The 25,841-nt window shown below is 41.4% G+C and overlaps 2 protein-coding genes across 5 annotated transcripts in view; one reads left to right on the top strand and one right to left on the bottom strand.

Annotated features, from left to right (window-relative positions):
- prop1 (PROP paired-like homeobox 1) overlaps window positions 1-5,700 on the top strand; it is a 29,692-nt gene extending 23,992 nt beyond the window's left edge. The window contains exon 5 of the mRNA XM_078556365.1: window positions 3,951-5,700. Coding sequence (XP_078412491.1) covers window positions 3,951-4,346 — 396 coding nt within the window. The 3' untranslated portion in view covers window positions 4,347-5,700. The remainder of the gene's footprint in view (window positions 1-3,950) is intronic.
- Window positions 5,701-6,228: 528 nt separating this feature from the next.
- Window positions 6,229-17,341, bottom strand: mcfd2 (multiple coagulation factor deficiency 2, ER cargo receptor complex subunit). 4 transcript variants are annotated; one of them, XM_078557156.1, is made up of 4 exons: window positions 17,219-17,341; window positions 13,429-13,617; window positions 9,398-9,557; window positions 6,229-8,346 (listed from the first exon to the last, which is right to left on the bottom strand). In XM_078557156.1, the coding sequence occupies exons 2-4, from the start codon at window positions 13,605-13,607 to the stop codon at window positions 8,215-8,217; spliced, it is 471 nt and encodes a 156-aa protein (XP_078413282.1). In that variant the 5' UTR covers window positions 13,608-13,617; window positions 17,219-17,341; the 3' UTR covers window positions 6,229-8,214. The 4 variants fall into 4 exon arrangements, with proteins under 4 accessions (XP_078413282.1, XP_078413284.1, XP_078413283.1 ...); XM_078557158.1 differs by having other exon boundaries at window positions 7,767-8,346; window positions 17,271-17,327; XM_078557157.1 differs by having other exon boundaries at window positions 7,767-8,346; window positions 17,209-17,312.
- Window positions 17,342-25,841: the final 8,500 nt, after the last annotated feature.

The raw sequence follows: 25,841 nt of genomic DNA, 5'->3' as shown, positions 1-25,841 counted from the left end.
AAAGGAAGATGGTTGTGGTTGTTGGAGGTCAATCAATTCCATTCCAGGACATCACTGCAGGAGTTCCTCAGGGTAGTGTCCTAGGCCCAACCATCTTCAGCTGTTTCATCAATGACCTTCCTTCCATCATAAGGTCAGCAGTGGGGACGTTCACCGATGATTGCACATTGTTCACCATTTGCAACTCCTCAGATACTGAAGCAGTCCAAGTCCAAATGCAGCAAGATCTGGACAATGTCCAAGCTTGGGTTGACAAGCGGCAAGCAACATTCATGACAAGTGCCAGGCAATGATCATCTCCGACAAGAGGGAATCCAACCATCGCCCCTTGAAATTCAATGGTATTACCATTGCTGAACTCCCACTGTCAACATCCTGGGGGTTACAGAATCACAGAACTGTTATGGTGTGGAAGAAGGCCATTTGGTCCATCATGTCTGCAATGGCTCTCTGAGCATTTTAACTTAGTGCCAATCTCCTGCCTTTTCCCTGTAACCCTGCACATTATTTCTATTTAAATAATCATTCAATGCCCTCTTGAGTGCCTCAGTTGAACCTGCCTCCACCACACTTCCAGGCAATGCATTCCAAACCCTAACTACTCGCTACGTGAAAATGTTTTTTCTCACCATGCATTTGCTTCTTTTGCAAAACACATTAAAACTGTGCCCTCTGGTTCTCAATCCGTTTACAAGCGGGAACAGTTTCTTCCTATCTACTGTCTCCAGATCCCTCATGATTTAGAAAACTGCTATCAACTTCTATCTATCTTCTTAGCCAAGTTCTCCAATCTTTCCTCATAACTGAAGTGTCTCATCTCTGGAACCATTCTCGTAAACATTTGACCAGAACCATTGACCAGAAACTGAAATGCACTAGCCATATAAATACTGTGGTTACAAGAGCAGGTCAGAGGCTAGGAATTCTGTGGCGAGTAACTCACCTCCTGACTCCCTAAATCCTGTTCACCATCTACAAGGCACAGATCAGGACTGTGTTGGAATACTCTCCACTTGCTGAGATGAGTGCAGCTCCAACAATACTCAAGAAGCTTGACACCATGCAGGACAAAGCAGCCTGCTTGATTGGCAACTGATCCACAAACATTCACTTCCTCCACATCAACGCACAGTGGCACCAGTCTGTACCATTTACAAATGCACTGCAGAGATTCACCAAGGCTCCTTAGACAGCACCTTCCAAACCCACAACAAATACCATCTAGAAGGACAAGGGCAGCAGACACATTGAAACAATGCCATCTGGAAGCTCCCCTCCAAGCCACTCACCATCCTGACTTGGAAATATATCACTGTTCCTTCACTGTCGCTGGGTTAAAATTCTTTGGCAGGAACCTGGTTATTTTGTTGAAATCCTGAGGTCCTGCTGTGTTAACATAGTAACGTATGGCAAGAGTTTACTTTTGGATTGGTTGCAAATCTTGGATTTGTTTGGCTGAAAGTTAGTCTGCTGTATTTCATTGGTATTGAAGCAATAGGTATTCTGTACATACAATATGCTATGTCTACTTTTACTCAGGCTCAGAAAGGACAATATCTCTAACACTTTACTTGATGCCTGAACTGCTGTCATGAAACAATTGCTGAAACCTTCCAAGCTGTTGTTAGCTCCAGCTTTACCTTTGCCCACACCCTCCTTACTGGTCTCCTGAGTTCCATTGTAAACAATCTCCAATTCAGTTGACAACAACTAGCATTTGTATAGCAATCTTAATGTAGGGAAATGTTCCAAAGTGTATTACAATCAAAACATAAAATTATGCCAAGATATATTAGGAAGGACTTGGTCAAAGTTTTATGGAGGGTTGTAAAAAGGGGGCCATGATGAAGGAGTATAGGGAGGTCACTTCAGAATGCAGGGTTTAAATGGCTGGGGCACAGTCACCATTTGTGGGACAAAAGGAGGAAGGATGCACAAGAGGTCAAGGTCAGAGGGTTTTAAAGCAGCTGTAGAGCTGAAGGAGGCTAGAAATAGGAATGGTCATGACTAAAAAAAGATATGAACATAAGGTTGAGAATTTTAAATTAGAGGAACAAGAAACCAGAGCCAATGTAGACCAGCAAGTATAGGGTGACTGGTCAGTGAGGCTCTGTGAGGGATAGAAGATGAGCAGCAGAGATTTGGATGAATTTTTTGAAGGATAGGAGGCCAGCCAGAGGAGCATTGCATTAGTCAAGTCAGTATGTGATAAAGGCATGGATGAGGGTTGCAGAGACAGAGGAAGGCAATATTTTGGAGGTAAAAGTAGGCAGTGTTTATGATCAAGGTGATATGGCAAAGAAAGTTCAGTTCAAGGTTGAATAAAATGCCAAGGTTGTGAACAGTCTCATTCAACCCAAGACTGAGGAATGAAAGGGGAATTGAATCAATGGCAAGTAATGGAATTTTGGAGGCAGTGGTGGTGTAGGGGCTAATAGGGCATCTTTCATTTTCCCAATTGAGGAAATGTTGCCTTAGACAGGCAGCCCGACAGCACAGAAGCATGGAGGTGTAAAGTGCTGGGTGTCATCTGTGTACATGGGGAAACTAGCCATTGTCTATGGATTGCATTGACAAAAAAGCATCATGTGGAAAAGGGGGCTGAGGGTCCTTGGGGAAATTCATGAGAGTGACTAAGGATAGTGCACCATGGTCACATGGTCTGTCACGTGACTTTGATTAGGGTCAGTTCAGAACTGTGGCAGAGGCAGAAACTTGATTGGAAAGATTCAAATATATGGTTGCAGGAAAGATGGTAACAATTGGGGAGGTTGCAACACATTCAATCACTTTGGTGACGTGAGGGATATTGGAGATGGGGTGATAGTTTGAAAGGGCAGAAGGGCTGAGGGTCCTTACTTTGAGGGATACTGACATGACAGCATTTTGAAAGAAAAGTACTTTGAGGAAAGGAACCATTTTCAATGCCAGTTAGCATAGAGCACAGGAAGCAAAGTTGTGTGGTCAGCAGTCTAGTGGGACTGTGATCTAGGGAGCAGGAAGTGGGTCTCATTAGAAAAGTGAACTTAGAGGAGACAGAAGGGGATCTAGAGAAAAGCACACCAGCTATGTGGCCTATATCCTATTCTATTTGAATAATCACCAACTTAGTTAGCTCAATACTTGCAGATGCATTGGAATTGAAATCATTGCCCTCATTTACAAATTTCTGCATGGCCTCACCCCATCTTCAGTTTGCAACCTCGGTCAGTCATACATTCCAGCTCATGGTCATTGGATCTCTTGTCTCTGATCTCCTGTATACCCCTGGATCCTCAACTCCACCATTAATAACTTAGTCTTATGCTACCACAATTCTACTCTTTTCAACTCCTTGTGCTATGTAGCATCAGGACTTCTGATTTATTTCAAGACGATGACAGGATAATTTATTAGGATGGCTGCTTCGTTAACACCATTTTTAAGCAACATTTCAACGGAGCAGTCCTTGGTTCTACAAGTGCGAAATGAAGTGTATTTGATATGGTTTCAGCATATTTTACATAACCCATTGCTCCCTTTAGGTAAAAACCCAGTAGGATGTCTGACCTGTATAGAAAACCATTGCTGTGCTTTAGCATCTCTAAATTACATTATTGAGAAATTCATATTCGAGCAGAATTTTTATTTGCCTTATAGGGAATGCTGCATTTCTCTCAGTATATATCAAAATCCAGGAAGCTTAGTACAGGTTGACCAGAGCCAAAGTTTAGGGATTCCTAAAGGAAATACAGGGCTATTGCTGGAACTAAGCCAACTGAAACAGGGATTTAACAGAATAGGGCACCACAAATCTTCCTCTACATGTCCAAGAGGGACCACCTTAATTTAATTACGTGAGTCTTGAATATCAGTTTTTTACAATATAAACTTGGGGCTAGGACTAGTGATGTTAATAAGGGTACAGTTCTACTGTATGATCTTGGTTGATTCAATTCATTTTCTTTCAGGTGTGGTTCCAAAATAGACGCGCAAAGCATCGGAAACAAGAACGAGCCATTCAGAAGTCAATCCCTCCAACTGTTATCTCGGCCTGTAGTGGCCTAATACCAGGTGTTTGTCCCGTGTCTACTACAGCCAGGCCATACCACTATCCGCATGCCATCAATCACATACCGCGTTTCTCTTCGATGGCAACTAGCGCCTATGGTTCTCCAGCAGCGGTCAGCCAGTTCACCTGCACCGGCACTCATGCACATTTGGCCTCCGCCCCCCCTCCACCGCGGCAACATGACGACTGGTACAGTCCTCTTCGCTCCATCAACTCTCCCACGACTGGCTTACCCTCATCAATGCTCTCCCTGACACCTGTGCCAGGTCTGGATACACCAGCACACTGGAACTAACCGCTAGCTGCCAAGGTCATTCTTACTTGCCGAAGTAAAATCAAGGTGCATTATGTAACCCTCTGCCCTGATTATCTGCTAGCTCTGCACTCAGTCAGAAAACTGCGTTTAAGCAAATGTACTTAAATCAATATTTGCTTTTCAGTTGACCTATTGGCGAACGTGCAGGACATTTCCAGTTACCAAATTAGAAAAAGATCGAATGATTTTAAAATTAAAAACTTCTAGGCTTCTTGTTCATCGTTGCTTAATGTGTTTCAACAAAAATAGTTGTGGTTCTCATGTATTATCAAGAAGCCGACTGTGTTTTATACTATTGCTGCCTGAAGAAAATTGAGCTCCCCGCCATATTATTCAGATAACAATGATAAAATGTACATAAAATCTGACTGCCATATAATATAGAAAATGAGTGAAAATAGAGAAATTAATTTTGCTCCAGATATTTGTCCTAGTTTTCTATATTTCAGATGATTCTCCTGGATAAAACCCTTCTTCCTTAGGTTTCTACTTGTCTTCAAAAAAGATAACAGAAATTGCTTAAATTTAATAATAGAAAAAAAAGCTTTATAGTAGTTAAGCTTATTTAGCTCCTTGCTACAATAGAGAATTTAAAACATCAAACTAAATTTTAGTTAACATTTATTCATAACTGCTGTTTCTATTCCCATCAACAATGGAAATATTTTGCTAGCTAACATTCTTCAAAATCTGACAAATGCAATGGAAGATTATGGAAAGCATCTTAGCTCATTAGAAGGTCCAGCCAGCCGTTGTAATTTGAAAGCATTTTCTATCAAAAACTTGCCCTTGGCTTCAATTGTAATAATTAAAACAGCTTTTCATATTTAACTCACTATAATACTTAAAATACTTGATTTTTGTCTCATTCTATTTTCAATGACATACCTTCATTTCTTTTTCCTAGTAAAAAGTTTTTGATAAAGTGAAACAAAAGAGAAGTTTTCTTTTCAAATATTTTATTGGCATTAGACTCAAGCCTCTTTAAGAACCTACGATAAGAGCACCTTGCAGAATTTATTCTTCAGTGGAGACTGTTAATGTTGATTTTGGCAGAACTTGGTGTACATAAAAAAAAAAGCACATGACATTTGTTCAAACATGTTTGTAATTATGATTCATTTTCTTCCAAATATTTGTTGTCTCAATTAACAGCGAAAGCTCTTTAGAAACGAAATGGAAAGTTAAGGATAAATAGATAGGAATAGTCAAATGTTATATTCTCAAAACTTTTCTGTGTGTAGCTAAATAAACTGCTTTCGCAGGTAAGCCATCACCACCTACAAAGTAGTGTGAACTTGTGAATAAAGTTTTATCAATGGGTAAACAAAAAGCTCAATCTTGCTGATAAATTCACTGTAAATCTGGACCTTTCTGACTAGTGGATAGACAACACCAATTGATTGTGTATTTCAGTTACAAATTGAGCAAAATCAGGTTTAAGAGAAAAAAAAGGAATACCACAAAATAAATCAGTGGTTTGCTTAGCTTAGACCATTTCAAATAACAAAATATCCTAAGACTTGGAACACACATGAAGTTTGAGTGTTCAGATATTCAGGGCTTGCTATTGATTCCAGCTCAAGTATCGTTAAACAGGTATTCATTAAAGAAATTGTGATATAGTGCCTCACTTAAGTTCTTTCCTTTAAAGATGAAATTGAGACTACAGAAAAAAGCATTAACTCGGCTCTCGAGTATACACGCTGAAAAAGCTGTTAAATGGATATTGGAATCCCTAACTTTAGCATAACTTGTTATTATGCCTTTGTTTATAAACCTTCATAAAACACTGGTTAGCCTCCTTAATTTTTTTTTTTTAAACAATCAAAACTGAGTTTTCTTTTCATGCTCCAAGTAATTCTCATTAAACCAAATGACTATTTCCATTACAACAGAAAATATTGTAATTGCTTATATTTTTTTCCAGTTTCTCTGAATTCCAAAGGGTGACAACTTACATGGTGGTACAGTTCCAGGCCTATGACATTTCCCCTAAAATGATCATTTTTCCATTTGAGAGCAGGCTGTTATTTGAGTATTTATTAACAACTGGAACATGGAGCCTGACGATTTTCTTCCTCTATTTCAGAGCTGATGACAGCAATCATTTTTAGGCAACAAAAGTATGATTTAGAGAGAGAAAATAGTAAAAGAAATCAATACTGTAAACAAAACTTGTAGCTCTCTATTAGAGGAGGAGTTAGCTATACAGAATGACCACTCATCTGTACAACTTTTTGCCAAGGCCAAACACAGCACTTACTGATTTCAGATGGGGTATTTGTAGGTTTAAAATATTGAAATAAAATGCTGTCAGTTAAGGAGTACTTGGAATTTGTCACCCTCAGGTAACCTTGTTCTCAAATACAAGTGTGAACACAAGATGCATCATGTTAAAAGTATGATAAAGCTGTGAAAACCAAAGTATAGTTATATGTTATTATTCAGCATTTTAATTGGTGCATTTGTATGAGGAGTGAGGTAGCACATTTCATCCAAGGCACATTTAAACACAAGACATTTAAATGCAGTTAAAAATATCTTTTATGCACTATATACACCTAAGTCTCAAAGCAGAATTCCACTTCTTCATAAATCTCCCATGAGGTCCTGAAGTTGTGGTGTATGAATATTACATGAACACTACATCAGTATGATATTCATGACTATTTTAACACTTGTTATAATAGATAAAATGCCATAACAATACACCAAGTGTCTGTACACCAGTGCAAACAGCATAATTTCAAGGCTGGAATTTGTTAAAGTTGCCAACCACTGCTCCAATCACCAGTTAAAAAGGTGCAGTGCTGAAGATGGCTCGTGAGAATGTGAACAGTTTCCAATATATTAATAATACTCAATCTCATCAATAAGCCAAATTTTAAAACTAATACATTTTATAGACAAAAGATAAAGCCACCACTAAATGTTTTTATAAACATAACTTTCAAACAAACACTGGGCATTCTATATTCCAAATACCACAGAACTGATTAAACTCAGTCAGGAGCATATAATCTTCATTCTGCTTCTTCTGATAGCTCAGCAAAAACTAGGAACTGAGGGTGAAGCATGATCAGTACAAATATATGTCCTACAATATCAAATGGTATCAAAAGCATGCCACTGCTGGCCCTTGAACAGTTTAAAAAGTCTTATTCAACACAAGTAGGTTAACAGCAAGGTTACTTAGCTATAATGTTACACTACATCACTGACTCCTGAAACTAGAAGATCCTACATTTTAAAAGGCTTATCCCACAAACACTATCATATACAAATTGATATGTACAGTAATACAATATAACTAGTGCATTTATTGATCACCTACATTTAAATTGCAGATTGAGGCAAAACTGACATTAAAAATGAAGATATTTAACAGTTCAAGAATTGGTCTTTTCTAATTTATTGATTTGCCCTATACAGCTAGAAGTAATTCTGACTTATGTAACAAAGAAAGTGATAACTTTAAAATACAAATCATTTCACATTGTGATGATCTAATGTCAACACGAGTTACTGTTTTATTTACAGTATGTCTCCAATGAAAAATTTCACAATATTGAAATAATGGATAACATTAACACTACTCTTGTAGAAGTTTCATTTTTAAATTGCACAAAAATGTTCATAAGTATCCAGTGAAAGTTTAAAAACATCAGTTTGCAATTCTGTACACAAGTTAAAATCTTTCGGTTGTAGAGACTGGTAAACTAGTATTGGCTCAGTTGTAAAGGAAATAAAGTTAACTGACCTTCAATAATAAAAAATATATTTAATTGCTTCCCCTATGGTTGTCAGAAAATGGGAAATATAACTCCATGTTTGTGCATCCTTTTTACTCTAGTGACTTTGCAAACTCAGCATAATCAATGTATCCATCATTATTCTTGTCATCATCTTTTAAAACGTCATCAATTAAACTAACAATTTCTTCTTCACTCATGGGCTGTCCTTGGCCACCACTTTCCTGCACAGAAAAAAGAAAAAAAACACAAGTATAAGAATGTATGAAAACCAAAAACCATCGAATGGCACAATTTGCTAAACTGAAAACAAGTCAGCGGGTTTAAGTAGTGTGTAATTTTAAACAGTCATTGACATGTCATCAGTTCCGATTACATTTTTTAATGTATTCTGCCTCAGAAAGCAGACAACCAAATACAACAAAGATCTGTGGAAGAGGCTTGCACCAGGAATATAATCCTCTTTCTCTTTACAGACTAACTTATTTACACTAAGTATTTCTGCTTTTGTTTCATTACATTGCAATTTGCAGCCCAGTACTTTAATTAGCTCAACATATACTATTCCAATATACATGCTGGCATTTTCATCGTACTGCCATGCAAAGGAGTGAATTGTGAGCCATGTTCCCAGACTGCAATTATATTGATTAAAAACACTTTAGGATGCACAGCACTGCTCAATTGCCTCTGTACCCCCAGCCCTGATTAAAAGCACAACATAGTGAAGCAATGAGATTTTCTCCACCTCAAAAAGCCCTTATACTGGGTGGAAGATAACTTCAGCTCAGTCTGTTGGACTGCAAGATGCTTAACTATATAAAAATGCAATGAGCATTTTAACATCCATTTTTTCCCCCCAATATTTAGTAACTATAGGCAAGTGCAACTCTGACAAGTGTGCAAGCAGGTTCAACCCATAATAGAACTGGAGTCATGCAGACTTCAGTCTCAAAATGGTTGTGAATAACTGAAACACAATGATGTGGTGCACAAACCAATAAAAACAAAGGTGTCATTGGTATACAATGCTGATAAAATGAATTTTCACTTCCCACTGTGAGAAAGTACAGTAATGTGCATTAGCCAAAACAATCTGCATTTAATGAATAGGGAGACTTAAATAATTTGGTAGTCATTTCCAGCTGCAGTGAACCACCAACTCATTCAGACTAGGAGAGTCCTTGATTTGATCTCCAGTCTGTACCCAACTAACCGATTTCAGCTGCTAAATCAGAGAGGACTGATGAATGTTCCCAGTAATGTAGTATTTACCTCTTTGTGTACATGTGTAATGGCTGATATTAATTCCAATCCATCAAGAAGATTATTCCCATCATAATCATGCATTTTGAAGTAATGAAGTTGAAGCTCTTGTGGCGTCATCTCAGATTCTGGTTTGTCTATCACACCATCTAAATGCTCCATAATATGACTGCAATGTTAATAAAACCACATTCATTACTAATAGTGCAGTTTCAATTTAAAAATAGTAACATCTGTTTATTAAAAACTGCAGTAGCATTTCTGCCATGAGAAGTGTTCCATGAATAGTATCGATAATAAAAAATTTGCCTGTAGTCAAATACACTCCCATCATATCTGGTACACACAAAAAATCTAATTTTTTTTCAAAAGCAATTTCACAGAGGTCTGAAGCAACATTACAACATCAACACATTTATATATTGCCTTCAAAGTAACAGAATTACTACATGGAATAGTTATTTGTACTAAACCCTTTTGCCTCAAATACAAATCTTTAAACTGAAAATAGCCAGTCTAGTGACGCAATTTTGTTCCAATAGAAAGCATGAAAACAAAAAAATGTAGGAAATCCAAGGAAAGGGCCAGATTAAGCACAGGCATATCAACAATAAAAAAAAATTCTGAAAACCAGATAGCTTAATAATGACTTCAAATCAATATTTCAATCCATGAACTAGGAAAATAAAACTCTTATATAGACTGACCTAGTGATCAGTCATCCGTGTAGGTCAGAAAGGTTACAGAACAACAGAGGAGAAAACAACATTAGCATTCCCCAGGCATAGGGAAGAGGAAATGGGGCAGAGAGCTATTATCTCAGATCTTCACCTATACTGTCCAGGTTTACCTGGCGCTTTGCCTGCTAATGCAGCTAGGCCTATACCTGGAAGTGTAAATCCAGCATTCTTATTATAATAAAATGGGATATGTTCTTGCCATTCTGCCTCAGTTTGTGATTATCAGAGTCTCCACTCTGACTACAGACTACTCTGGGTGTACGAGGCACCCAGAAATTGGAACATGCAACAATCCGGAGTGTAAATTGAAAATGCAACCAAGTTTCAAATGTATCTAGTTCCCTTCAGAAACAATTTAAAGTGCTTGGGATTTTGGCTATGTCAGCAGCCAAGACCGAGCTACATGTCACAGGCCTGCAATTGCATTTGATTCCTTCCTGCTTTTTAGGGACATTGTCTAGCTAGAGTGCTGGCCTATTACTGAGCCATGGAAAGGGAATGGTAGAAGGGAGGAAAGAGTGAGAAGTATCACAGGAACTGTCCACCTAATGAACACTGTTCTATTAGGATAACCAGTGGGCATCTGTAGAGAACACTAAGCATGTGCCAGTGTTACAATGGCACTACTTTTACTGTGTACATTGCTCATGTCTTTTAAAGAAAAGGGCAGAGACAACAAGGTGTAATATTGTAGCAAGCTACTGTTGTCACTATGGAATTTGGATATCAGGATTAGTATACGTTAACTCTTGTAGGATACTTTGAATCAGCTCAAATTATCCCCAATACCAGTAATTCACCTCAGCATTAAGGCACTCAAAATACATTTCTCAGGCATAAGCAAAGCTTGGAGGTAAAATCTATTAATGGAAAACGTACACAATAAAAGTAGTCCCATTATAACATTGCACATGCTTACAATTACTACTTTATGCTGAAATCGTAATAGTGCTATTTCTTCTAATTTAGTCTTCTCAGCATGACAATATACTTGTTTGAGTATTACAAGCATTTGTTGAAGATTTTCTTTTAAAAACAGGGTGACATGGTGATATAGCATATTGAAACCCCATTGTGCCCCTGTAACCAGTAGAATTATTGTTCCCAAGGTGCTATTTATAACTGTGCAGCAGGGTAGTGTCAGGAAATCTCCTAGATGATAACTTCTAAATTAAAATTTGTAGAGGATTGTGAGGAGCTGATAAAGTTGCTTTAGGGAGGATAAGAAAAAAAGAAAATGAGACAGAGAACAAGCAAGCAACAGGGAGACAGAGACAGGACCTTGTAAGGCCAATTAAAACAAAAACAGAAAATGCTGGAAAAACTCAGCAGGTCTGGCAGCATCTGTGGAGAGAGAAACAGAGTTAACGTTTTGATTCCGTATGACTCTTCTTCAGAGCTGAAGAGAAAAGTGGAAATGTGATTAAATTTATACTGTTTAAGGGGGTGGAGCGGGTGAAGCTGGAAAGAAGGCCAGCGATAGGTGGGGACAAAAGGAGAAATTGACAATGATGTCATGAACTAAAAGGCAATGGAAGTGTTAATGGTAGTGGTATGGGCTAAAAAAGGTGCTGATAGTGGCAAAGGTAAGAAAGCAGAATGTTATAATAGCAGAACAAGGGCCAGCACTCTGAAAAAAACAAATTTGAACAAGTAACAGGTGGCCCTTTTGGGAATGGGGTGGGGGAGAAAAAAAGGATAGAAAATGGGATAGAAGGGGAGGATGAAAAAGGGAATAAAACCATGGATACATTAATAAAAATTTAAAAAATAAGTGGATAAAAAATAAAAATGAACGTAGGAAAAAGGGGATTAAAAAAAAGGGGTGAGGATAGAGGAAAGAGTTCATGGTCTGAAGTTGTTGAACTCTGTGTTAAGTCTAGAAGGCTGTAAAGTGCCTAATCAGAAGATTGAGGTACTGTTCCTCCAGTTTGCATTGGGCTTCACTGGAACATTGCAGCAGGCCAAGGGCAGACATGTGGGTATGAGAGCAGGGTGGTGTGTTGAAATGGCAAGTGACCGGAAGATCTAGGTCATGCTTGCGGACAGACCGGAGGTGTTCTGTAAAGCGGTCACCCAGTCTGCGTTTGGTGTCACCAATGTAGAGGAGGCCACATTGGGAGCAGCGAATGCAGTAGGCCAAATTGAAGGAGGTGCAAGTGAAGCACTGCTTCACCTGAAAGGAGTGTTTGGGCCCTTGGATAGTGAGGAGGGAGAAGGTAAAGGGACAGGTGTTGCACCTTTTGTGATTGCATGGGAAGGTGATGAGGTGTTGGGGATGATGGAGGAGTGGACCAGGGCATCCCAGAGGGAACGGTCCCTATGGAATGCTGACAGGGTAGGGGTGGTGAGGGGAAGGTGTGTTTGGATGGTGGCAGAAATGGCAGAGGATGATCCTTTGGAATGCAGGAGCTGGTGGGATGAAAAGTGAGGGCAAGGGGAACCCTATCATGGTTCTGGGAGGAAGGGGAAGGTGTAAGGGCAGAGGCGTGATGGCTGAGGGTCCTGTCAACCACAGTGGATGGGAAACCTTGGTTAAGGAAAAAGGAAGACATATCAGAAGCGCCGTTTTGGAAAGTGGCATCAGAACAGATGCGACAGGGGCAAAGGAACTGAGAATTTGGGATGGAGTCCTTACAGGAAGAAGGTGTGAGGTGTACGAGTCAGTGGGCTTCAAATGAATATTGGTGGACCGTCAATCGCCAGAAATGGAGACAGAGAGGTCAAGGAAGGGAAGTGTCGGAGATGGACCACGTGAAGGAGATAGAGGGGTGGAAATTGAAAGCAAAATTGAAACTTTTCCAGGTCCAGACGAGAGCATGAAGTGGCATCAAAACTGTCATCGAAGTACTGAAGAAAGTTGTGGGACGGGCCAGAGTAGAACTAGTACAAGGAATGTTCCACATACCCCATAAAGAGATATGCATGACCGGGACCCAGACAGGTACCCATAGCCACACCTTTTATTTGGAGGGAGTAAGTGAGACAAGTTTAAGGAGAAATTGTTCAGTGAGAGAACAAGTTCAGCGAAGTGGAGGAGTGTGGTGGTGGATGGTGATTGTTCAGACCAATTAAAATCTGTTTTGCAGCAAAGACAAATATATGAAGTTACCAGCCAATATAGCCTAAAGCAAAATGGGAAAAAACTCTAAACTTCCAAGTTAACACATTCTGTCATGTGCAACGCTACCATACAACTTCGCAACATCTAGGAAATTAAAAAGGAATTATGTACTAAACAAAGAAAATTCCTTTACTCTAATTTATTCTCTTATACTGTAAAAATAGTGAGTTACATACTCTTTGTCTTGAACAAGGTTCTTATCTAGACGAATGTTCGGTCGATGACCCTCAGTGACTTCAAAATCTTGCGGCAGGTGACCTTGAGCTAGAGTTGAATGCAGATGCTGCCTGCCCCATAGTACAAGAAATAGAAACCCTATGAAGCAGCTCCTCACAACTCTACTCCAGTATAACATGATGCAGATCCTGTATAACAATGAAATTAGTTTATTTCAAAAATAGGAGCACTATATTTAAAAATGCTTAAACTTTGTACAAAATAATAAATACTTTTGTATCCTGTGATAGCTTAACCTGGGAACAATTAACCCACATTTGAAATTTTAAAATTTCACAAGGAAATAAGAATTGTGTTTCGGTTAAGAAATTTAATTTAAGATTTTTTTTTAAAAACAGGGTACTACATTATTTTATTACAGATTTTTTTTTATCCAATATATTCTTTGGTTCAAGTTACCCAGCTAATACAAGATACAATAGACTATATTTTCCATCCATAGTAAATGGATATCAGACTAGTGAAAGTGCACTATTTCATTCTGTATCAACAAAATGCCTTTAACACAGTAAAACGTCACAAGGTCCTTCACAAAGTGCTAACGAAATTTGATACCATGTTACAAAAGGAGATATTGCTTCAGTTGTACAGGGCACTGGTAAGACCATGTCAGGAGTACAGTGTACAGTCTCCTTATTTAGGGAAGAACGTAAATGAGTTAGCAGTTCAGAAAGGTTTACTAGGCTGGTGCTACGAATGGGGGGTTGTCTTATGAGGAAAGGTTGGATAGGCCAGGCTTGTATCCACCAGAGTTTAGAAGAGTAAGAGGCGACTTGATTGAAACCCTCAAGATCCTGTGGGGTGTTGACAGGGTGAATGTGGAGAGGATGTATCCTCTTGTAGGAGAACCTAGAACTAGGGGTCACTGTTTAAAATAAAGGGGTCACTCAAAGTTTGGTTAAAGATGTATCGAGAGAGAGAGGGATAGAACATACAGTGACTGCCTCGCTTACAAATCAGTAAACTTAGTTACAAGCTAATATAAATGAAAGCACAAGTTCCAACAAGTGGATCTGACTGGTCATACATGGCTAGTGTTCTTGGATACTGCAGATCCACCTGGCTCAGGTAGCCAATTGACAACACAGTCACAGAGTCTGTTCCAATCTCAAGAGCCAATTCTTCTCAACATCCTTCCTCCAAGAAGATTGTCACTAACTAATGATTAATCAACTGACCACTTGTTACAATCCTCTTAGGGGCTGTTAATGTTTAAAGGAGAAATCCGAACACCCAGCAATTAACGAATGGAACTACACCACAAGATATCATGTTTTTTTAAACAAGAAAAATTGTTTAAATTCTCTTTATATATTCAATACAGATTTTAAACAAAACCAAGTCTTTACAAGCTTAAGTTATTTAAGCAGCTATAGCTTATAAAGACTTATGCTATAAACTCAGTTCTATCTTTTACTACCTGCCCCTCCAAAAGAGCCCCCTTATCATACAAAATCTTGAAGATTCAATCACTTATCCTGGGATCAGCCCAAAAAGGTATGCCACAGCCCACCAGAAGATACTTGAATTCTCCTTTGTATTCCAACTATTCCTCAAGGTACAAATTACATGGGAGTCCTTCCATTAGCTTTTGGTTAAGTGATCCTCCAACTTTCTTTAAAGACCTCATGACTGTGGACTCTCCAACTCCTTATCCAGGCTTTGGACTTCCATATGCTTTCCCCAGTCTGCTCCTACAGCTTCTGTGCAGCTTTCTCCAAGCTAACTATTCAAACTGGCTGCCTTCTGCCACAAGGCTCTGAGGGGACCACTGTAGACATCTTCCAGCTGCTTTTCCCTCATGAAACCCAACTGAACAGCCCATTTCCGTCAATAAACTCATAAATTAGAAACAAAAACAAAAATAGCTGGAAAAACTTAGCAGGTCTGACAGCATCTGCTGAGAGAGGAACACAGTTAACGTTTCGAGTCCGTATCACTCTTCATCAGATAAATTAGAACCTTCTAACCAAGGCTCTCCCCGAAATCATTCTCTCTATGGCAACATGAGACACACATCCTGTTCCCAGGTAGAAATGCTGATCAACTATCTTTGAATTCCAAGATTTTCCTTGATTCTGGGAAACTATATGAACTTATATTTCTAACAAGACAGGACAATGCTTCTGAGACTTACTGGTGCCATTACAAAGCCAAGAAAAGCTCCTTACTGTTTATGATCTTACCTTTCTAGTTCTTCCAAGTCAACATGGCCCCAAACTTTTGATTGCTAACTGCCTTAGGATTACCATTCAACTTATGTTGAAGAGATCAATTCCCAAACCAAAAGTCATATTCCTAAAACATCAACCAGATTTCATAACATACTGCAGAATTGAGCCCCCAGCAAAAAAAAAAACTGGTTATTTTATTGCCGTCTGAAGGATACTGCTATGTGAAAATTGACTGTCTTCATGTTTGCATGTAATATCACAACTGCACTTGGAAGTATAATTCATGCAAAACACAACATTTGACAAATTCAAAAAGGCATGCCACAAATGCAAATATTTCTCTTTCTAGCCAGAGTGCATGCCAGGAACTCCTCCTAAGGTGCAAGGTGAGTATCACAATTCACTATACAAAGACACTGCCATCAATCTCTCAACCACAGAATGAACATACATCCTAGAATCACAATATTGTTTCAGTGAAGGACACCATTCAGCCCATCATGTCTGTACCAGCTATAGTCTTATGGAATAGCAGTTCTGCCTTGGCTACGGTTACACATCTGTTTTAGGCACCAAAGCACAAATACATAAACACATGTTTGGACCTTTGGCTTTGAGCTCATTCCAAAACTCAACTTTCTCAGCACACCTAAAAAACAAACTTAGATGACTAAATCATGCTGCTTGGTCAATATACAACAGTTCTCTGGAGTTCTACTGAGTTGAAGATTTGTTGCAAAACAAAAACAAAAATAAAAATACCTGGAAAAACTCAGCAGGTCTGACAGCATCTGCGGAGAGGAATACAGTTAACGTTTCGAGTCCGTATGACTCTTCAACAGAACACAACAAAAAAGATTTGTTGCATTGGGCTATCTCAGTTTCGCAGTCTCAAGAGTGTCACCTTGAGCCCAACTGCAAAGTAATCCCACATACTTACTCACCCCCAAAACCAGGATAGTCGGTTACTAGTTGATCTTGGACACTAATTCGGGAGATGCTCACACAACTCGAGGAAGCGGGTCTCAGTGTTGGAGATGAAGAAATCCGCTAATATGATGTCAGGAGGTTGGGGGAGAAAATTTCAGGATGATCCTGGATTGAAAAGGATTCAGTGGCGGAGATAGGCACAGTATTACATTAGTTCTCTCCCTCTCCAGGGGTCGGTCCTTCGCCCTGCTCCCTTCACTTATTCCGACGGCCAGGAACAGCCAGCCAGTTGTTGTCCCGCCTACGCTCCTCTCTGATTGGCCAAACCGTCAACATTCCCAGCTGTCTTTTGTGACGACGCGCGCCTTGATTAGCGGGCTTAACCGTCAATCATCTCTCCGCCGTGCATCATACACAAACAGAAGCTGAGGGTCGGGCTCGCGGCATAACTAGACAAAAATTTAAAAACGCGGAAAGAAATAAATACGGACCAACCCTCGGCCACTAAACCGACCCATCGCCTTTCACCGCCCGTTAAGCCAGGTAACACCTCCAGCTCCCAACAAAAACGGCGCTCGCTGCGGAATTCACTACAATTATCAATCGACCTCTCACCGCTCCTTACTTCTGTTCAGCTTTTCCAGATCTTTCCACTCCGCGCGACGTCTGTTACTTACCTGCCTTCGCGGCGACTCACTTCGAACTGCGTCCGCTCTACGAGGAAACCTTTGACCTGCCTTAGCCCCGCCCTCCCGGAGGCTGATTGGCGGAACGGCCCAATGTCACGTGGGGTAGGGCGGTGCGTGGCAGCTTTTCCAGTCCGCCACGTGTGTGTCCCAGAGCTGATGCTTTTTCTGATCGAGGGTGGAAGTGCTGCTGATACATATCACTCACAGTAGCCGGGCCAACCTCCACGTCTCATAAATCAAGAGACAGACTCTTGTAAATCAAGAAATTATGTATATATAAACCACGAGTTGCTTTTTTTTCCAAACATAAACCATTATACAGAAAAAAATATAGCTGAATAGGCGCAGACAGATTTGTCAAAAAGTACAACTAGCTCACTGTCATAAGTTAACATCGGAACTAATGACCTCATTTGTTCTCCAGGAAAAATACCGTAGTAATAAGGTAAATCTAGACAACACTTATCAAGTTACAAAGCTCTACAAAAAAAATATTAGCACGTCCTTGTGTTCAGTGATCCAGTTGAGATTACACAAAACTAAGTTAAAAGTCAGTGGAGCCTGCTGAATGCAAAGTAGTTAGGTGCACAAATGGCGTCTCCTCTAGAGGCGGGTTCTCAGTCTAGTAAAATTTGTGGCACCTCCTGTTCCGAAGAAGAGTCATATTAGACTCAAAATATTGGCAGGGATTTTCCGTGTCCGCCGGCATCAAATGTGTTTGGTGGCTTGAGTGGATAATATGGCGCGATTGGTTTCGTGATGGCGTGAAAGCAGTTCGCAATCATCCACTCAGCCCGCCGATGGCAGGCCACATTCCCCACCATCGGATGTCGGGAAGCTCATTGTGATGCATCAGCATATCATTATTAGGCCTGCCCGCCGGAATCGTTCCCCCCCCCCCCCCCCCCCCCGACTGGATCATCCGTCCACGTCGGCGGGAGAACACACCAATGTGTTTCACAACAGCACATAAGCGATGTGTACTTGGCAGGCTGCACTTTGCTTGGGATTTCAAGGTTTGTTTGCCTACCTTGTTTCAGTCATCACTCGCAGTCATCAGTGCCAGGCCTCACAGACAGCACCACAGCATGGGGGCTCACAGCAGCTCTCTACCTACCAGATCAGCCATATGTGGGTGACTTTCAATGGCTAGAAGGCTAGGGCTTGCTTAGGGAAGGGGGAGAAGTGGCCTCAGGCAAGGGAAAAGGCTGCAGGATGAGGGCTGTACTGGGGAAGGAGGGTAACCCAGGGTGTGTGTGGGGACAAATGTTGATCTGTGCAAGTGGCCTTAAGATGGTGATACCTGAGGAAGCAGTCTCCAGAGGAGATGAGGCCAGATGGACATGTTGAGGGTATGTGTGTGAGAATGGGTGGTGATGTCCCTTGAGCTGGCAGTGAGTGAGATGCCAGTGAATGTGTGATGGGCTTGAGTGTGTGAGTTTAGAGTGCTGAGATGGTTGCCATACCCTGGCTGCATGGATGAGATCATTCATTCATTATCTGCATTGGGTGGCCAACCTCTTCTGTGCAGCATTGGCACTGATCACCACTGCCATCCCTACCAAGCTGTAGTGGTAATGTTGCTGCCCCTCCTGCAGCCAGAGCGGGGGTAGAGGATGTCACAGTGGGCCTCCACGGCATCCAAAGGGTGCTTGAGAGCTGCAGTCTTTTTGCCTTTCGGGGCCATGTCTTCTTTGTTGCAGTCCTGGACTGGAAGCACTGAGTGTACCTGTATTTTAAATGGGGTGCCTGCTGTGATGAGGTGACGAGGTGACGGCATGGCAAGCAAATCGGAGTTCGGTGTGTTTCCCAGGAATGCATAAATAAAGTGGAGGGTTTGGGACGATACAGCGTGAAAAGCCACCATTGCGGCCGGTGGGTAAAACATTTTACCCGCCTGTTATCGCACTTAGTGCAAATCTGGGATGATTCCACCCGTTAAAGATGATTCCGCCTGTTAAATCTGTTTCTCTCTCCACAGATGCAGCCAGAACTGCTGAGCTTTTCCAGCATTTTCTGTTTTAATTTCAGATTTCCAGCATCCGCAACATTTTGTTTTTATTTAGGCATTTGCACTTTACTGTATTGCTGAAAAAAGAGACATTTTGTTTTTTTTGAAGTTTTTCTTCTTGCACTCATCAGGACAATTCGCAAGAATACCAAATGTAAAGGGAACAACAATTTATACTGTGTGAGAAGGAAGTGCTGATTGGTTGGCAAGTAAAAAAGGCACCGGTTATATTTGGTAATCTTGAGAATTGTCCTGGTGAGTGCAAGAAGAAAAACTTCAACAAAAACAAAATGTCTCTTTTTTCAGCAATACTCAAATTCTGCACTAACAAACAATTAATTTCTCCTTGAACTCCTTTTTCTTGATTTGGATGGTCTTCATTAAGAGTTCTGGTATCTGGTTCTTTATTAACTTATGATTCAATGTCTGATTCTTCCAAATGTATGATTAATTGTCACCTTTGATGAATATAAATAAGATTCCTCCAGTTTCTACTTATAGTACCTTCTGGGGTATACACTAAATAAGATCTCTGTTGATTGCCAACTCTATGGTCTATTACTCTTTCTTTCCCTTGATCCGAATACTGGATCAGGACACTTTCCCCAGTCACATTTTCCTCTCTCTTTATTTGATTTTGCAGGTTTATCCCTCTCCTGAAATTCATATGCTCCATCTCCTTGCATCTTGAGTTTGCCCTCTCTCCTTTATTTGTTTTTTTTTTCTGTCCTTACTTACTTCTGGAGTGATGACTCAATGCAGTCTCTCATTCTTGAACTCTTGGATAGTCCTGGAATTCTAACCCTGGAAGTAATTCTTTGGGTAGGATGGGAAGCTGTGAGGAATTCACCTGCTCAATGTCTTGGTTTCCTTCAAAATCTGGCAGACCTTGTTTATCAATACATTCACCTTTTTCCCACGTAGAAATTGTGAACATTGCCTGGCTTGGTTCCATGTCTAGTTTTTGACTTCTTTGACTTAGCATCCTTGATGACCACTTTTGGTGGATGGATAGGTGTAGATGTATATTTCAGAAGGTCACCATTGTTGGATGAATGTACTATTTGAACAGAGTATGCGGTCACCAGATTTTCATTTTACACTTTCGAAGAAGTACTACAGAGTGATGAATGATCACCCTGATTTTCATGTTTTTTCTGGTCCAGTCTAACTTTTTCACTGTGCATTCTCTGTGGGTGAGTGGACTACCCCCTCCTACATCATCATTATGGATGATGCTATATACACAATCCCACACAATAACCCTTACAAACCCTAAAACTATATCCAACATCTTCACAGCCGGGCGTTGGCATTTCCAGTCTCTCCTACTCATTAGCTCTCCTACACTTATGAATGCTGGACACCTACCTGTAGCTTTTGTCTGCCTCTGCTCAGGTTCTTGGGATTAGCCATTTCTCCACTAATCAGACAAAAGTCCCACTTCCTCTCTGCTCCCCAGATGAAAGCCTGGCCCCGTTTTTGTTCAGGGCAACAGATCAACTTTCTGCTCAATTTTTAGTAGTATTCGGAGTTTGCTTATCATCTTTAAACTTTCATCATCATATTTATTTTTGAGATTAGGTATAATTAGATTGATGCATTATATTTAAAAGCAATCTTGTTTATCGTATGGTCCACAATATCACACACACTACTCAAAATAGGCTAATCAGTCACTTGTATGTTAACGTCAAGTTCTGATTTATGTTCTAGCTAGCTAAAGGCATTTTCATTCAGTAATGTTTGAAGAGCTTTAAGAGTTAGAAGGCCAAAAATTATTAAAGATTGTTACTTTCAAATTAAGTGACCAATCTAAAGGCAGGAAAATTGGCAAGATACATGTTTGAAACCTATGGCAACGGGGATGAACCAAAGACAAAAAGTGCTGGAAAAACTCAGCAGGTCTGACAGCATCTGTGGAGAGAAAGTCAGAGGTAACGTTTCGAATCTTTATGACTCTTCTTCAGAACTAAAGAGAAGTAAAAATATGGTGAAATATATGCTGTTTAAAGGGGGGGGCGGGACAGGTGAAGTTGGACAGAAGGCCAGTGATAGGTGGAGGCAAAGGAGAGATTGCAAAAGATGTCATAAACAAAAGGTCCAAGTGGTGTTGATGGTGACAGTACTGGCTAAAGGAGGTGCTAATGGTGACATTAAGAGTAGAAAGCAGGATGAGCAAGTAACAGATGGCCCGAATGGGGGTGGGGTGGGGGGAGGGGTGGTGGTGGGAAAAGAGAATGAAATATGCTAAAAGGTGGGGATAAAACCATGAATAAAAATGGAAATAAATATAAAATATAAATAATAAAAATAGGTGGGAAAAAATATATATGTAAAAATTTAAAAATAAATATTTGAAAAAAAGGGATCAAAAAGGGGTGAGGAAGGAGAGAGTTCATGGTCTGAAGTTGTTGAACTCAATGTTAAGTCCGGAAGGCTGTAAAGTGCCTTATCAGAAGATGAGATGCTGTTCCTCCAGTTTGCTTTGAGCTTCACTAGAACATTGCAGTAGGCCAAGGACAGACATGTGGGCATGAGAGCAGGGTCATGTGTTGAAATGGCAAGCGACAGTAAGGTCTGGGTCATGCTTGTGGACAGACCGAAGGTGTTCTGCAAAGCAGTCACCCAATGTAGAGGAGACCGCATTGGGAGCAGCGAATGCAGTAGACCAAATTGAGGGAAGTGCAGGTGAAGTGCTGCTTCGCTTGAAAGGAGTGTTTGGGCCCTTGGACGGTGAGGAGGGGGGAAGTAAAGAGGCAGGTGTTGCACCTTCCGCAATTGTACAGGAAGGTGCTGTGGGAGGGGATTGAGGTGTTGGGGGTGATGGAGGAGTGGACCAGGGTGTCCCGGAGGGAACGGTCCCTACGGAATGTTGACGGGGGGTGGGGGGGGTGAAGGGAAGATGTGTTTGGTGGTGGCATCATGCTGAAGTTGGCAGAAATGGTGGAGGATGATCCTTTGAGTGTGGAGACTGGTAGGATGAAAAGTGAGCACAAGGGGGACCCTATCATGGTTTTGGGAGGGAGAGGAAGGTTTGAGGGCAGAGGTGTGGGAGATGGGTCGGACACGGTTGAGGGCCCTGTCAACTACCGTGGGTGGGAAACTTTGATTAAGGAAGAAGGAAGATGTTGTGGTGTCTTTGATGAACGGACCACAGGAGACTCAGGTACAGGTTACGATCATTTATTCGAGCAATTGCAAGGAGGGCACCATCTCAATGCAGCTTGAGACAGTACTCTGCTAAACTGCAAGTGTTCATCATATTTATACATTATTGGTCACGTATAAGAACAGTTCCCAGATTTCAATCTTGTCAACATATAGGTTTACATTAAACAGACAAGTCTCTGGTACAAAGGTACATGCATCATCTGGCCCCACCTACACCCAGGCAGAGACCTGCCTTCCTATCTAAGCTGGGACCATCTGTTCTTCCCCTATCTGTTGAAGAGCACACTTAATCTATGTTATTGCCATTCCCTGACTCCAGTTTAACTCTTCTAACATATTTACATTCTTCTTCGTCCAATGTGGCCTTGCTGATGCTCGCAAGCCCTGAGAATGTGCAAGGTTCAGCATTCTCTTTGTCCCAGCCTGAACTTTAAATGTTAATTACTTAGCAATTATGGTTTTGCATGCTGGGATATTTTAAGTCAAGTCCTTTAACCATTACTGTGTTCCTTTATTTCCCCCTAACAGAAGGCATGTCAGAAGCACTGTTTTGGAAAGTGGCGTCATTGGAACAAATGCGACGGAACTGAGAAAATGGGATGGAGTCCTTACAGGAAGTAGGGCATGAGGAGTTGTAGCTGTGGGAATTGGTGGGCTTGTAATGAATATTGGTGGACAGTCTATCACCAGAATTTGAGCCGGAGGGGTCAAGGAAGGTAAGGGAAGTGTCAGTGATGGACTATGTGAAAGTGATGGAGGAGTGAAAATTGGAAGCAAAATTAATAAATTTTTCCAGGTCCATACGAAAGCATGAAGTGGCACTAAAACAGTCATCGTTGTACTGGAGAAAAAGTTGTGGGAGGGGGCCTAAGTAGGACTGGAACAAGGAATGTTCCACATACCCTATAAAGAGACAGGCATACCTGGGGCCCATGAGGATACCCATAGCCACACCTTTTATTTGGAGGAAGTGAGACAAATTTAAGGAGAAATTGTTCAGTGAGAGAACAAGTTCAGCCAGACGGAGGAGAGTGGTGGTGGGGATTGTTTGGGCCTCTGTTCAAAAAAGAAGCGGAGAGCCCTCAGACCATCCTGGTGGGGATGGAGGTGTAGAGGAATTGGACATCCATGGTGAAGAGGAGGCGGTTGGGGCCAGGGAACTGCAAATTGTTGATACGTAGGGCATCAGAAGAATTGTGGATGTAGGTGGGAAGAGATTGGACAAGGGGAGAGAGAACGGAGTCAAGATAGGAAGAAATGAGTTCCGTGGGGCAGGAACAGGCTGACATGATCGATTTACTGGGACAGTCCTGTTTGTGGATTTTGGGGAGGAGTTAGAAACGGGCCGGCCGAGGTTGGGAGACTATGAGGTTGGAAGCTGTGGAGGGAAGATCTCCAGAGAAGATGAGGTCAGTGACAGTCCTAGAAACAATGGCTTGACGTTCGGTGGTGGGGTCATGGTCCAGGCGGAGGTAGGAGGAAGTGTCTGCAAGTTGGCGATCAGCCTCTGTGAGGTAGAGGTCAGTACACCAGACAACAGCACCACCCTTGTCGGCAGGTTTGAAACAAAGTCATGGTTGGATCTGAGAGAATGGAGTGTGGCAAATTCAGAAGGAGACAGGTTAGAGTGGGTGAGAGGAGCAGAGAAATTGAGACGGCTGATGTCACGCCGATGGAAAAATTTATTAATTTTGCTTCCAATTTCCACCCCTCCATCATTTTCACATGGTCCATCACTGATATTTCCCTTCCCTTCCTTGACCTCACTGCCTCAATTTCTGGTGATAGACTGTCCACCAATATTCATTACAAGCCCACCAACTCCCGCAGCTACCTCAACTACAACTTCTCACACCCTGCTTCCTGTAAGGACTCCATCCCATTCTCTCAGTTCCTTCACCTCCGTCACATTTGTTCCGATGATGCCACTTTCCAAAACAGTGCTTCTGACATGTCTTCCTTCTTCCTTAACCGAGGTTTCCCACCCACGGTGGTTGACAGGGCCCTCAACCATGTCCAACCCATCTCCTGTGCTCTGCCCTCACACCTTCCTCTCCCTCCCAGAACCATGATAGGGTACCCCTTGTCCTCACTTATCACCCCACCAGCTTCCGCATTCAAAGGATCATCCTCCGCCATTTCTGCCAACTCCAGCATGATGCCATCACCAAACACATCTTCCCTTCACCCCCCTCGTTGGCATTCTGTAGGGTCCGTTCCCTGCCGGACACCCTGGCCCACTCCTCCATCACCCCCAACACCTCAACCCCCTTCCACAGCACCTTCCCAAGCAATCGCAGAAGGTGCAACACCTGCCCCTTTACTTCCCCCCCTCCTCACTGTCCCAGGGCCCAAACACTCCTTTCAGGTGAAGCAGAGCTTCATTTGTGCTTCCCTCAATTTGGTCTACTGCACTCGTTGCTCCCTATGCGGTCTCCTCTACATTGGAGACACCAAACGTAGACTGGGTGACCGTTTTGCAGAACACCTTCCGTCTGTCCGCAAGCATGACCCAGACCTCCCTGTCGCTCGCCATTTCAACACACCACCCTGCTCTCATGCCCATCCTTGGCCTGCTGCAATGTTCCAGTGAAGCTCAGCGCAAAATGGAGGAACAGCACCTCATCTTCCGATAAGGCAGTTTACAGCCCCCTGGACTTAACATTGAGTTCAACAACTTCAGACCATGAACTCTCTCCTCCATCCTCACCCCTTTTTTCAAATATATATTTTTAAATTTTGATATATATATATGTTTTTCCTCCACATATTTTTATGATTTATATTTATTTCCATTTTTATTCATGGATTCATCCCCACCTTTTAGCCTATTTTGTTCTCTTTTGTCCCAACACTGTCCACTCCTCCCACCCCACCCCACCCCCACTAGGGTTGTCTGTCACCTTGCTCATTCTGTTTTCCACTCTTAATGTCACCATTAGCACCTGCTTTAGCCAATATCACCACCATCAACACCCTTTCGACCTTTAGTTTATGATATCGTTTGCAATCTCTCCTTTGCCTCCACCTATCACTGGCCTTCTATCCAGCTTCATCTGTCCCACTCCTCCTTAAACAGTAACTATTTCACCATATTTTTAATTCTCTTTAGTTCTGAAGAAGAGTCATAGAGACTCGAAACATTAACTCTGTCTTTCTCTCCACAGATGCTGTCAGGCCTGCAGAGTTTTTCCAGCACTTTTTGTTTTTGTTTCAGATTTCCAGGATCTGCAGTATTTTGCCTTTAGCAAAGGAAATGATGCTGGTTTGAATACCAGTGAAAATATTGTTGAAAATCAGATCCCCTGTCTTAATAGTTGTAGAATTTACCAAACTTATGGATCATGATTACACAGATCTTTACCAAATATGCA

This window comes from Cetorhinus maximus, chromosome 14 (assembly GCF_964194155.1).
Source record: "Cetorhinus maximus chromosome 14, sCetMax3.hap1.1, whole genome shotgun sequence".
NCBI lineage: Eukaryota > Metazoa > Chordata > Chondrichthyes > Lamniformes > Cetorhinidae > Cetorhinus > Cetorhinus maximus.
The sequence above is the reverse complement of the archived record's forward strand: the minus strand, read 5'-3'. Positions and strand labels throughout refer to the sequence as shown.

Coding starts and splice junctions, on each gene's coding strand:
- mcfd2 (XM_078557156.1), bottom strand. CDS start 13,607: ATGTTATACTGGAGTAGAGTTGTGAGGAGCTGCTTCATAGGGTTTCTA. Junction 9,558..13,428: donor AACCTTGTTCAAGACAAAGA/GTATGTAACTCA, acceptor TTAACATTGCAG/TCATATTATGGAGCATTTAG. Junction 8,347..9,397: donor TTACACATGTACACAAAGAG/GTAAATACTACA, acceptor TTTTCTGTGCAG/GAAAGTGGTGGCCAAGGACA.